This window comes from Thamnophis elegans, chromosome 13 (genome assembly GCF_009769535.1).
Source record: "Thamnophis elegans isolate rThaEle1 chromosome 13, rThaEle1.pri, whole genome shotgun sequence".
Lineage (NCBI taxonomy): Eukaryota > Metazoa > Chordata > Lepidosauria > Squamata > Colubridae > Thamnophis > Thamnophis elegans.
In genome coordinates this window covers 25587308-25601080 of record NC_045553.1, presented here as the reverse complement: position 1 = coordinate 25601080, position 13773 = coordinate 25587308, and the positions used below count along the sequence as shown (strand labels likewise).

The window sequence follows — 13773 nt, the reverse complement described above, 5'->3', positions numbered from 1 at the left end:
ACAAACTGCATCCCTGTTTGCTTTGGTGGTAGCAGATAGAAAGTCCCTACAGAGTGGTGAGGACAGTGGAGAAGATTATAGGAAGCTTGCTTCCTGTTATTCAGGATATTGTCTATAAGCACTCTGTGCGTAGAGCTCAAAGCATTGTTAGAAACCCTACACACCCACTTCATGGTCAGTTTCTGTTGCTCCCCTCTGGGAGGAGGTTTTGGGACTACCAAATTCTATAACAGCTTTTTATTCCTGATGCCATCCGTCCGGTAAACTCGCAAGATTCATTTCCTCACCATGTACATGTATATATCTGAACTAGTTGGTTGTTTCTGTATCATATAATATATGTGGCTATATGCATAATTTTATATTCATTTTGTCATGTTTATCGTATGTAGTTTATGTTGGATGTGGTGATCCTTTGGGAGTTTCATTTTAATGTATGCTGATTAATGTACATCCAAAGTGACAATAAAATTATTCTAAACTAATCTTAAAAAAATCTAGTCACTTCCATGTCTCCTCTGTCCTTCTTGGAGGTTTGATCAACAGAATACTGCCATCTTTGTAGTTCTGTCTGCAAATCTTTCCTGGGAGCTTTTCCCTTTTTCTTTTCTCAGTTCCTGCTGGGAAAGAAGGCAGAGGAGCTGGTGCTTCTGGGAGGAGAGTGGTCCCCCTCTCTGGATGGTGCTGACCCAGCTACGAGCCCCACGGTCCTGATCCGCACAGCCATTCGTTGCGTCAAAGCCCAGATCGGCTTGGATTTGAGCCCCTGCACGAAGTGGTGAGTCTTCTGCCATTGCTCTGTGCCTTCCATCCCCATCCTTCTTCTTGTTGTCGTTGAGATAAGAGTCTGGTGATTTGTTGTGAACTGACGCTGCAGGGAGCAAATTGGGGCACATCCTCTTCCACCACTCCGTGAATCCATGAGTGAGCTGCAGCTCACTTTCCTTTCTGCCTTTTAACCCCCTTTGGTAGTCAGGGAAGGTGCTGCCAGACTCCTGAAGTGATGGAGCGAGAGGTGGAATCCCCGTCTGCAAGACTATGCGCTATCCTTTGAGTGTCTGAGCTCATTCAAGCAAATATAAGCAAGAATTTCCTCGCCTCTTGAAGTCAAAATAAACATTTTCAAGACCAGTAAATGTGGTAAATGTTTCAAGAGTCAAGTGGACTTTTCTGGTTTTTCTTGAAGATGTTTCACTTGTAATCCAAGAAGCTTCTTCAGCTTTCTAACTCCGTTGTGAAATTAATCTGTTTTATTCTTTCATTGAGAGGTTTTGAACTGTGCTTTCTGCCCTGTGTCCCTTCTCCATTGAAGACAGGCACAGGCTGTTGGGGAGGAGTCTGTGCTGTCTGCATCTCAAACTCAAAGTGCAAATGGTTCCTGTAGTCTGCAGTTGTTCTGGAAATCCATTCATTCTCCTGCACCATTTGAAGGGCCTTCATCCCAAAATGCATGGCTAAACGTCTATGGAGATTCCCCGTCATCCAGGTCATGGTTGTCCCAAAGGTGCTTCTTCAAGAGGCAATTGGGCTTTCTGTTTTTCTTTGAAGACATTTCGCTTCTCATCCAAGAAGCTTCTTTAGCTCTGACTGGATGGTGGGGAATGGAAAAATTGATATTCCTTGCAGACAGCTAGTCGTTTGCATTGTGCAATATAAATTCTTCCATTCTCTACAACCCTGATCTGGATGACTGAGAATCTCCATAGACATATAAGCAAGAATGTTACATGGCGCCCAGATGTTAAGTCATTACTGTATCATCACTTCCCATGATTTTTGGGGAACTCTAGTCCATGGATTCTGATGTGGCAATACATTCATCGGTCTTGAAAATGTTTGTTTTCCTTTATTTTCACTTAGGGGTGCATTAGAGTCATTTGCCTTCTTCAATAGCCTCAAAGGGAGGAATAAATAGCCAGCTGGGCCACTAGATGGTGCATTTTGTAATAATTGTGTTATTGCATGACACTTTATCAGAAAGCAGTGTGGAGGGATTTTTTGAACTCTTCTGTGCCAAAGTCTTGCAGCATTGATTGGATCTGTTTGACTGGACATCCGCCCCCCCCCCCCCCCAAAGGAAGAATTTCTCTTAAGTGTACTTTATTTGTAGAAAGAGAAGATTGGCCTTGCTTTGGAGGATAATTTTACCTCTAAGATTAGTGGGTCAGATTAATGTATATTGCGATTGCCTGAAACAAATTACATTAACTAAATAAATTAAATAACATTTTCTATTAGAAAATAAGATCAGCAGGAAACTGTCAAAAGAGGTGGGGTCTAGGAAACAGACGTGCAAGCTGTACAGCAGACTTACTGAAATCTTTTTCTAGAAATTTTGTTGAATTATAATATTTAATTGGTGTAAGGGACTGTAGGAAAATAAATGGAGTTATACTATTGTGATAGTTGTGATTACCTTGTGTTATTTTGATTGAAATAAATCAGAACCTGCTTTCCACCCTGCACTGCCTGCTTCTTGGAGTGTAGCATGTGGCCCAAAGTGGGGTGAAAAGACCTTTGATTTGTACAAAATTGGGGATCCCCTTGGAATAAACCAAATACTCTGTTCTTTAAGTTTAAGTTTGTCTTTGCCTTTCTGTGAGCCAAAGATATAATTCATTTTTGCAACCTGCCATTTATTTCTATGTTGGCTATTTTCACCTCCTCTTCACATTCTCCCTTGGAGGAACCGTCACTAGAGAAAGCGCCATTGCCAAGAGAAAAGGGTACGGGTACCAGTATGAGTTGACATTTTCTGACAATGCCTAGGCACAAGGATTTTGGTTTGTTTTGTGTCCCTGTGGGCTTTTCAGAGAAGCCTCCTCATACTTCCCTGTTAATCAAGGACCCTGAGCTTCTGGTTTCCTGGAGGCCTTGCACATGCTTTTGTGCATGAGCTCTTAGGAGCCAGAGAAGACTTCACATGCTCTTACCTTCACCCAATCAGCAATGAGAAAAAAATGCCGGAACTTGGGAGTGCATTGGTTTAGTTGGAAGGAGTATGGTTATATATAGCTTCCTTGTGCTAGATAACCATGGCAACCAAACTTATTTTGTGTAAATCAGGCTGCACATGTGACTTGTTGGGGAAGCATCAGACCTCGGAAGAAAAGAATTGGGGGGCCCGTGAATCATTGCCACATGTGGCATTCAGTCTAGATTGGGAGGTTGTCATTTCTACGAAATCCATGTGCTCTGTTCTGTAGTAGAGTCTATTTTCTGAAGTTAATTCTATCTGGGCAGAAGTCCAGTCATAAGAAAGGTATAACAGAAGGTATGAATGAAGATCCTACAAGGGCTAGATTAGGGCAGAAATTGCAGGCAGTTAATTTTTGTATTTTTGCGTATTTAGTTCTGGGGTAAGGCTTGATGGCAGATTGGTTTGGGGCTGGAACTTTGATTTTAATTATTGTCATCTTGGCCAAATAAGTAATGCCCCCCCCCCCCCAAATTGTTGAGTCTCATTGAGGTAGATTGTACAGCAAAGTATTGTTCCATGTTTACCTAAAGCAGGTGTGTCAACCTGTGGCCCATGAAGCACATGTGGCCCTGGATAGTTAGTAAAGTGGCCCCACAAGATTGTATAAAAAATAACAATAAAGGAAGTTGGTTGCTTAGGTACATTAAAGGCTAAAACATAAGATGAACAGTTGCAGGAACTAAGGATGGCTAGTCTAGTGAAGAGAAGGACCAGGGGAGACATGATAGCAGTCTTCCAATATTTGAAGGGCTGTCACAGAGAGGAGGGGTGAAGCTATTTTCCAAGGGACCCGAAGGTCAGACAAGGAATAATGGATGGAAAGTAATCAAGGAGAGATTCAACCTGGAAATGAGAAATTTTCTGATAGTAAGAACAATCAACCAACAGAACAGAAGCTGCCTTTGGAAGTTGTGGTAGCTTTATCTCTGGATGCTTTCAAGAAGAGACTGGACTGAGTTGCCATAGGTTCCCCCCCCCCCCCGCTCTAACATATCAGTACTTCCAACTTATCTTCCTTGGCCCAAATGGTTTCTGTTAAGGAAGCTGATTCTTCTTCCGCTGTTTTGGGCCAAGAGAAGAACGTTTAGTGTTCCAGTGGCTTTTCTTTTAGCAGTAAGGAAGAGCAAACCCCAAGCAAGGAGAAGCATCCAAGACTTCTTGGGCATATTATTAGCTAGTAAAGTCAGGGAGGATATGATAATCACCGTCTTCCAGTACTTGATGGGCTGCCACAGAGAAGAGGGGATTGACTTATTCTCCAGGGCATCAGAGGGCAGGACAAGAAGTAATAGGCAGAAGCTTGTTAGAGAGAGATGCAATCTAGAAGTAAGGAGAACATTTCTAACAGAACAATGAATTAATGGAATAATTTGCTTCCAGGGTTGTGGGTTCTCCATCACGGGAGGTTTTTAAAAAATAGACAGCCATTTGACTGGGTTGGTAGAAGTCTCTTTCCTTGTGGAGTGGGTTGGACTATGTGACCTCCGAGGTCCCTTCCAGCCGTATGATGCTATTCAACCATTGAAAGGCACTTTCAAGCACACAGCTCTGCATCCAGGCTGCGGTTGAACTCTGGCTAAGCTCCCATGGATGGGACTGACACCTTTTGGGGAATAATCATTTTTATGGTTTTATCTGAATTCTCTGCCCTTGATGTTTGTCAGGTACCGGTTGGCTGAGTTCAGATACCTGCGTGAGGGAAACCCATCTTACCAGGAGCAGACTGTGGTTTTCCTGCCAGATATTTGGAGCCTGATGCCCTCTCTTGAAGAGTGGGAGGCTTTGTGCAAACAGAAAGCAGAAAAAGCTGCAGCACCTTCAGAAGTAAAAAGCGAGTCGGTAAGAATGGATTCGACCTGGATGTAAAGTTTCATTTGAGCAGGAAGGAATTGGGAGGGGGTCACTCTCAGATGAGGGGGGAAAGTGAAGAGAGTCTTAGTGCCTAATCCATTTCTTCCCATTCATACATGGACTTGTTGCAGGGTAAATAAAAATCAATGATTTTAAAAAAAAATAGATTTTTAAATTTTAAATTGGATTTTTTAAAATTCAAATTGGATTTTATTTTTATCTTTATCAAATTTATTTCAATAAAATGCCTTCAGAGTAAAAATCTATCCAAAGATAGTTTTCTGTTCTGACACCCCCCCCCCCCCCTGTCCTATACCAAAGCACGCTGAGACAAAGATACTTCCAGGATTTATTGATACACAGACAGGCCCTTGGCAGCAATCCAGCACAGTCCAGGCCTTGGCAGCAATCTAGCCTAGTCCAGGCCTTGGCAGCAATCCAGCCTGCCAAGCTAGCCATGAAAGTTCTCCAACTTTAATGAATACGTTGACTCCTGCAAAAGGGCGGGTGCACAATCATTCCTTTTATAGTCTTGAGAGGAGCCTAATTACCACCGGCTGAGTGCAATTATCTCCTGTAACTGTGGAATTGTTCCTTACGCCTATTAGCTCTCCGGTGTCGTGCATCCAGGAACAACTCCCTTGGCTCCTCCCCACTGCTCCAATGCATGATATCACGATTAAACTCCCTTCTCTCCTCCCCACTGGTCCAAGGCTCAGGTGCCTCCTGATTGCCAACCAGCCTCTCTGTGCCCTGCTCGGAGTCGGAACCCTGTCCAGGGTCCTCCAGAGCCGACTCATAGGGCCCCTCGCTGTCGGAGTCTGGTGGCAGTTCCAACGGCTCCTGCTGGGCCACAACAGTTTTCTATTTAAGATACATTAATACTTTAGTTTATTCAGCATGAAATTGAACTTAGTTATTTAGCATGAGGCTGTGCATTTTGCAATATTGATGTCAACAGCAGGTCAGAGGAGGAGCTGCTGCGGGATAGAGATGACAGCTGCTCTTTAAAAATCACGATTTAAATCGAGTTGATTTAAATGAAGCCTTTTTTTACTAGTGATTTAAATAATGATTTAAATTGTGATTTAAATCAACTTGATTTAAATCAAATCCACCTTGACTTCTTGTGTTTTATATCCTACCTCATTGAAATTTCCATGGATGGCATGTTTTGTGACCTTCACTTTATTGTGACCTCCGTTAGTTTAAATGGACAGCTGTGATTTGATTGTTGGCCTTGCCTTTAATTGAAATTAGACATTCTTGGCTCCTGAGAGCATACTTCTGCTTAACTAGATCAGGGATCTGCAAAGTCTGGCAACTTTAAGACCTGTAGATTGCAGCCGGCTGGGGAATTCGGACAGTGGAAGTCCACAAGTCTTAAAGTTGCCAAGTTTGGAAACCCCTGAAATAGATTCAAGTCATACAACTTTTTGCTGAGGGTCAAAGTTGGCTTTTGAGCAGAACACCTTAAAAGTCAGCCAGATCAGGGCCAATAGGTCAATGGGAATCAAGTGAAAAACTAAATTTGATTTAATTTGTTCTCCTCTTCAAAAATTGCAATAGCTTGCTTCCTGAATTGCAGTCTGGTGGCCACTTTTGGAAGGATTTTGGCTGGAGTCCTTGGATCTTCAACTTATTGTATTTTTTGGAGTTTAAGACGCACCTTTTCCCCCCAAAAAAGAAGGTGAAAATCTGGGTGTGTCTTATACACTGAATACAGCATTTTTGGCCTCCTAAAACCCCGCCTCCTTCACCAAAATGGCCATGCATAGCCTTTAGGAGGCTTCCAGAGTGCTGCTGGGGGCTGGAAAAGGCAGAAATGAGCGAAAAATGGGCCATTTTTTGCTTGTTTTTCCTCCTCCCCAGCCCACCGGAGTACTCTATAAGCCTCCTAAAGGCTATGCATGCCCTTTTTTTTTTTTTGACAAAAATCGGGCCTATTTATGCAAAAAATGGGCCAATTTTTGCTCATTCCCCCCCCCCCAGTTCCCAGGAGCACTCTACAAGGCTCCTAAAGGCTATTCATGCCGTTTTTTGTTTTACAAAAAACACCTGTTTTTGCTAAAAACGGGCCGTTTTGGGGAGGTCTGCAGAGTGCAAAAACTTTTTTTTTTAAATTTGCCTCTTCAAAATCTTGGTGCGTCTTATACTCTGGAAAATACGCTAGATATATCTCTGATGTTTTGCCCTCTAACGATGATGCTTTTAAACAGGTGGAAGAAACTGAACAGTCTTCTGAACCAGCTACGGAGCAAGAAATGGAGTCCTGTGAGCAGGAAATGGAGCCATCTGAACCGGTCCCCGAGCCGGCTCTGGAGACGTCGACTTCTGAACCAGAGACACCAGTTCCTCCACTGGAACCAGCCATAGTTGTTTACCCTCAGCTGGCACTGCAAAATGGGCAGCCCAGTTGCACCAACATCTCTCTTTACACTTTGCTTGAGTACAGAAGGCAGTGGGAGAAGCTCTCCTTTGAGGTAGGTTTGGTTCTCTCAGATGGAAGTATCAGGGTTCCAAATAGCATCCAAAATTAAATCAGTGTCCAAGGCAAAGGATTTCTCAAAGCTCCAATTTATTAAGAGAGCCATGTTGGCACAGCTGGGAAAACTTGAATCTGAAAGCTTCCCGGTTTTCCCCATCCAATTGAAAGTTCAAGATCGTCCCCCCATTACCACAAGTCCATCCCATGGTCCAATTGTCCACTGCAATGCTGGCAGTTTCCACCCATCCAGTTCTGGTCAGGTGCAGAGACCAAGGATGACCTTGACTTTCTAGAAAGAATTTTGTTATGGCTACATTGCATCTCACTCCTACAATCCCCCCTCTCATTTTCCCACAATAGAAAATGCAGAGTAGAATAATAGAAAGTGTGGCAGGCCAAAGATCCAAAAGAAAAGATGGCTGCAGATCTGACAGGAAGTTCTTGAGGGATGTGTGTGGCTGGCCCTCTTGTCTGGCTTGGCTCCGGCTGCTTAGATGCCCCCATGGGATTAGAACCAGCAGAATAGGATGCAATAGGATACAAATGAGGGGTGGGAAACCTTTGAAGATGGAAAGAGTGGAGGTGGAAAGTGGATTTTGTGAGGGTAGATCTGGTAGGGGCTGAGTATCAAAATGTTCATGATTTTTATAAATGCAGAAATGAACTAAACTGAAATAAATCCCATACTGGAAGAAATGAACAGCCACATACATGTTAAGGACAGAGAGTCCCTAACCATTATGCTGGTGTGCATCAACAACCCTTCCTCCTTAATATCAGGCTTCCAAGTAACATACCTGTAGCAATTAAAACTCTGAGGCAGGTAAATTCCTCAAAGAAGTTTATTACATATGTCATATTGGCATAGGCTGGTGAAAACCAGCTCCGAGTATCCCCGCAGTTTTCACCCAATTAAAAGTAAAAGTTTTCCCACTTTCTCAAAACAATTGGTCTCATGGTCCAATTGCTGGGTGACTCCAGTCCCCTCCTTCTGAGCACTTGCAGGAACGTCCTTGGTTCCCAAGAAAAAGTATTTTGTTTTGACGCCCCAACTATCTCTATCCCCCACCCCACTTCCTGTCCCTCTTCTCCAGTGTGTCAACGCTGAAGTCTCCAAATGGCCTCAGTTAGGCCAACCTCAGGGTTGACACTTAGCACCGGAGCATATTCCAGTGGATTGAGCTTCCCAGTGCTGTCTCTGCCAGTGCCGATGTCCCGCCAGCCTGCTCAACACCTTCTCTCCTCGTTCTTCTCAGCCTCTGTTGCCAGCATCCTATCAGAGTGTATCTCCTGATTTCCATCTGTTGAATCCCCAATCTAGAATTCCATCTTCTAGCCAGTGCAGACTGGCAACTACCCGGAGGAGAGCCTTCTCGGTGGCTGCTTCGACCCTTTGGAACGAACTCCCCGTGGAGATTCGGACCCTCACCACCCTCCAGTCCTTCCGCGCCGCTTTAAAGATCTGGCTGTCCCGGCTGGCCTGGGGTTAAGATTGTAGCCCCACTCGAATTGTGCGACTGTTGTGTTTTCTTTTTAACATGCTGTATTGTCTATTGTTTGTCTTCTCCCCCCCCCCTTTTTGAATTGTGAGCCGCCCTGAGTCCCCCCAGGGAAAAGGGCGGCATACAAATAAAGGCAAAACTAAACTAAAAACTAAACTAAATCTGTTAAATCAGGTGTACACCGTATAGATCAGGGGTCGGCAACTTTAAACACTAAAAGAGCCACAAAGGTCCTAACCAGAAGCTCCCCTTCCCCACCCTCCCATTCAATTCTGGAGCTGACTGGAAGTCTGGTTCCCACACCTTAGAGTCTCTTCCTAGCGTGGCATCCTTTTTTCTCTACCTGTCCTAACTGAAAGCCCTATCAATTGTGGAGCCAACCGGCAACAGGGAATGCAGCATAGGGATAAAAGAGCCACATGTGGCTCCGAAATCGCAGGTTGCTGACCCCTGGACATACGGACACTTAACATTTTCATAGTTTAGGCCTCGAGATCTTTCCCAGCTTCTTGCTCTCTGATCTCTCTTGCTCCTTCTTTCCCCCCTGAGGTGGCAGTGGTGGCAGAGACTTTCCAGGAGATGCTTCAGCGGGATTTTGGCTACAAGCTTTATAAAGCGCTGCTGGCCCTGCCGGAAAAGGAGGAGCCGCCGGAGGCCAAACATCCCGATTCAGAAAAAGTGCCAAAATTGGAAAAGGAAGCCGAGAACGAAGTGAAGGAGGAACCTCAGGAGAAACCTGTAGCAGAGGATGCACCAGATAGTAACCAGAAGGAAGTTCAAGTATGTCTATGCAACTCTTCAGGCCTTACAGTACAATTGGGTGGCCCCTTCATGTTTGGCCAGTTACATCCCCTCCTCATCTTTCTTAACATTGCACGGTTTCCATTTTCTTCCGATTGCGAAGGATAATAGGTGGGGTTCTTTTTTGGGGGGGGTATAAGGCACTGATGTTGTCTTTTTTATTTGTGCAGAAAGAGGGGAGTGGGGAGGCTGAGAAGAAGCCTCCGAATCAAGATGGGGCCAATGCAACCAAGGAGGAGAAGGTGAGTGGGAATGTCAAAGCCGAAGCGAAGGATTCCACTGATGACCTCTGTGAGCTCAGCATGGAAGATGACCTCTTGCTGCTAAGAGAGGACGAAGAGGAGGATTTTGGTAAGCAGTCTGGGAAACGTAACACGGTTCGGTTGAATTTTGCCTACGTGGTGGGGACTCATATTACTGTGTTTCTCCAAAAAATACAGCCTACCCTGAAAGTAAGCCCTAGCTTGATTTGTACATGTGCACCCAATATAAATCCCACCCTCAAAATAAGTCCTAGACCCTACCCGCAAAGCACACGGGTAAAATTAAGCTAGGGTGGGGGTGGAGCTGCCCTACTACTTACTTCGGACAGTTGCTGCCAGGCCCCGACACCTGCCTTTCCTTGCTGGCCCACCTCTTCTGCAGCTGCTTGCGCGAGTCACTTCGGCTTCTATTTGCTGTCAGAGAGCTTCAGGAAAGGCCTTTGCAGCTGATAACAGAACTCCGGATCGAGGGCAGAGGGGGGCTGTTGCTGCCACCATGAGATGAGGAAGAAAATAAGACCTGGTGCCTTTTTTGGTGGCTATATATATAAGACCAGGTCTTATTTTCCGGGGAACACAGTAGATCCCTCAAAGAACATGTTTATTGGATACATCATATCGGCACAGCCGGTGAAAACCAACTCTTAACAGTTCCTGTGGTTTTCACCTAATTAAGAGAGAAAAATCCCCTCTCCCAGGTGTCACCGGTCACATTGTCCAATTAGGATGGATGGCAGACATCCATTGGCTCCTCCTTCAACAACCACCTATTGCAATGACCTTGGTTCCAACAGAAAAACTTTTTGTTTTGACTGTTAGCCAGGCTATCTACTTCCCCCCTCCCTTTCCCCTCTCAGGCTTCGTGGCAACTAGGAGGCAGCACAAGATGGCTTCAGTCAGGTACGCTTCAGAGTTGACAAGTCAGCTTCTGAAGCAGGTCATGTTGCCTTATCCACAGGTGTCAAGTTGGAAGACGCCGAAGTGAGATCCGTTGCATCCAACCAGTCTGAAATCGAGATTTCCTCCCTTCCTGATATGGTTAGTAGACAGCTCGTCTTAAATGTTTGGTTTGCTTGTTTACGTCTGAATGTTCTTAATGGATGTATCCTGCTTTAATTAGCCGTCTTGGGAAGACAAGATTGGGGTATAAACCACAGTAAGTTTTTCTGGAAACGTTGCTGACTTTGTAACATACAAATTCTGGCGCTGGAGACTTCATTCCAAAAACCATCTTTAGCAGGCAAATTTGCATGAATTTATATAGAATGTAGATGGTGGCAAAATTGTTTTCTCAGAAATTGGATTTTTTATTTCATCTTAGGCTAGGTAATTGAGGGAAAGCTCCAGTGGACTGAGTTGTGTAAACCCCCAAATTCTGGAATCTGAAAAAAATTACCATATTGTTTTGGAGTATAAGACATACTTCCACCCCCCCCCCCCCCAAAAAAAAAGAGGGTGGAAATTTGGGTGCATCTTATACACTGATATGTAGTCCCATCCACCCACCGGCGCCCATCATTTGGCCTTTGCCTCCCAGCAATTTACCTCCTTGCAGCAAACGGAGTAAATGGGGCTTGCAATAGGCTATGGCAATCCCTGCAGCCTGAAAGAGCTGATCATCTGCCTGTGCTTAAACTGAAATTGAAAGTGAAACTTGCTTTTTGCTGCAAGGAGGCAAATTGCTGGGAGGTAGAGGCAGATGTTTTTTTCTTGTGCTAATCTGGCTGTTTATTGTTTGTTGCGAGGAGTAAGTCAATAACTGTAAATGCCTATAGAATGCTCAATTTATTAGACTTATTTTTTAAAGACTGCTTTATTATTGTTCTAGACAACAAAATGAAGAAATTTTAAAATAAATGCTTGACCTGAAGAGGCTCAGTGCTATTGTATCTTCTTTTAAATAGCAGAGAATAATATATACTTCCAGAAAACCACATCAATTTTAACAGCAGTTTGGTAGATCGTATCTCAACAGGTCCAAGGTTAACTCAGCCTTCCATCCTCTCGATAAAATCAGGATCCAGATTGTTGGAGGAAAGAGGCTGACTCTAAACTCTTTAGAGAGGGCTGTAAAGCACTGGGAAGTGGTATATAAGTCTAAGTGCTATTGCTATTGCTATTCCTCCCTCCCCCTTTCCTTCCTTCCTTCCTTCCTTCCTTCCTTCCTTCCTTCCTTCCTTCCTTCCTTTCCTTTCTTCCTGTTATTCCCTTTCTTCTTCTCCTTCCTGGTGCCGCAGTGTTTAGAATGCAGCATTGCAGGCTAACTCTGCCCACTGCCAGGAGTTCGATTCTGTTCGGCTCAAGGTTAACTCGGCCTTCCATCCTTCCAAGGTCGGTAAAATGAGGAGCCAAATTGTTGGGGGCAAGAGGCTGACTTTGTAAACCGCTCAGAGAGGGCTGTGAAGTACTGTGAAGCGGTATATAAGTCTAAGTGCTATTGCTATCTCTGGACCAGTGAAATGGAGCACAGAGTGAGACTGTCCCCCTTTCCTCCCCCCCCCTCTTCTTTTTATATGCCATGCTTAGCCCAGAGAGCTGGACCCAAGTACTGTGTTGCCCTTGGATGCCCTTCTTGCCTTCATTTACTTCGACTTGAATTTCTGTGGCTACCTGCATAGGAAGGATATGGACAAGATCCTGCTCACCTTGGGACTGCACCTCTGCAAAGAGCAGGTGAGCCTCGGCTGGGTTCTGTCGGCGATTGGTGGAACGAGTCGGCCTCTGCCCTCTGGACCGTGGGCACAGGGGCTTTCTTGACCGCATTTCCCCAGGGCCACTTCTAAGGGGCTGTCTCATCTGCTGGTAGGTGAAGCGCTTGGTGAACAGGGTTGTGACGCAGTTTGTGTGCCGTTACCGCAGCCTGCGTTACAGCCGGCAGGAAGGTACAGAGGCCGGCCTCGGAGAGGAAGAGCTATCAGGTGAGTTGCAGGTACGGGGTGGGACGTGACTCTACGGGGCATTAGGGATGGGATGCCACTGTACCTTGCTTTTTAAGTGAGGCTGGTTCCAATTCAGGAATCGATTTTATTGAGCCCTCTGTGTGCCAGGAGGAGGTCTGGATTGGGGGAGAGGGGGTCTTTACATTTTTGTCTCCTCCCAACAAAATACAGGCAGTCCTTAACTTACAACAATTCATTTAGTGACCGAAGTTACAACAGGCACTTACAACCATTTTTCACACTCATGGCCATCGCAGCATCCCCACAGTCACACGATCAAAATTCAAACGCTTGGCCACCGACTCATATTTATGACGGTTGCAGTGTCCCGGGGGTCATGTGAGATTCCCCCTTTGCAACTTTCTGATGAGCCACATCAATGGGGGAAGCTCGATTCACTCAACAACGGGGACAACAAAAGTTGTAACTCGGGGCAGAATTCATTGGCAACTCTCTTGCTTAGCAAGGAAATTTTTTGGGCCCAGTTATGGTCGTAAGCCGAGGACTTAACTGTGTTCCAGGTATGTGAGGATTTCCTTCCCAATATCTCCTTCCATTGAAATGTGGCTCACTATTGGAAAGCAGAATTCTTTGTCAGGCTGGGTCAGTTGGTGTTCTGACCGAGGCTTCCCAAGAGCATGAAGCAAACTCCTGGTCCCAACAAAAATCCCTTTTATTAATTGATTGTGAATTCTGCTCATTCACATCCAGCAAAATCAAAGGAGGATTTGCAGTCACAGACTTTATCTGGCTTGGAGAGCTGCCAGGCCCATATCTGCAAAACTTGGCAAGGAGTCTCGGAGAGTCACGAACCAATTAAACGAAGTAATTGTCTCCTGCAAACTCCACTTCCCTTTCGCTCCTCTTTTATTTCTTCTGGGAAGGACCATTCATCGTCCACCTGTGGTCTAACTCCCAAGTCGACCCCTATTCTTTAGCTGTTCCCTTC

At 45.0% G+C, this 13773-nt stretch overlaps 1 protein-coding gene across 3 annotated transcripts in view; it reads left to right on the top strand.

Moving 5' to 3' along the window:
* The window catches only part of CCAR2 (cell cycle and apoptosis regulator 2), a 34106-nt gene that overhangs the window by 13643 nt on the left and 6690 nt on the right, over positions 1-13773 (top strand). For all 3 annotated transcript variants that reach the window (XM_032229067.1, XM_032229068.1, XM_032229069.1), the window contains exons 11-18: positions 615-778; positions 4645-4819; positions 7051-7314; positions 9371-9601; positions 9793-9973; positions 10844-10923; positions 12412-12558; positions 12692-12803. In XM_032229067.1, coding sequence (XP_032084958.1) covers positions 615-778; positions 4645-4819; positions 7051-7314; positions 9371-9601; positions 9793-9973; positions 10844-10923; positions 12412-12558; positions 12692-12803 — 1354 coding nt within the window. The remainder of the gene's footprint in view (positions 1-614; positions 779-4644; positions 4820-7050; positions 7315-9370; positions 9602-9792; positions 9974-10843; positions 10924-12411; positions 12559-12691; positions 12804-13773) is intronic.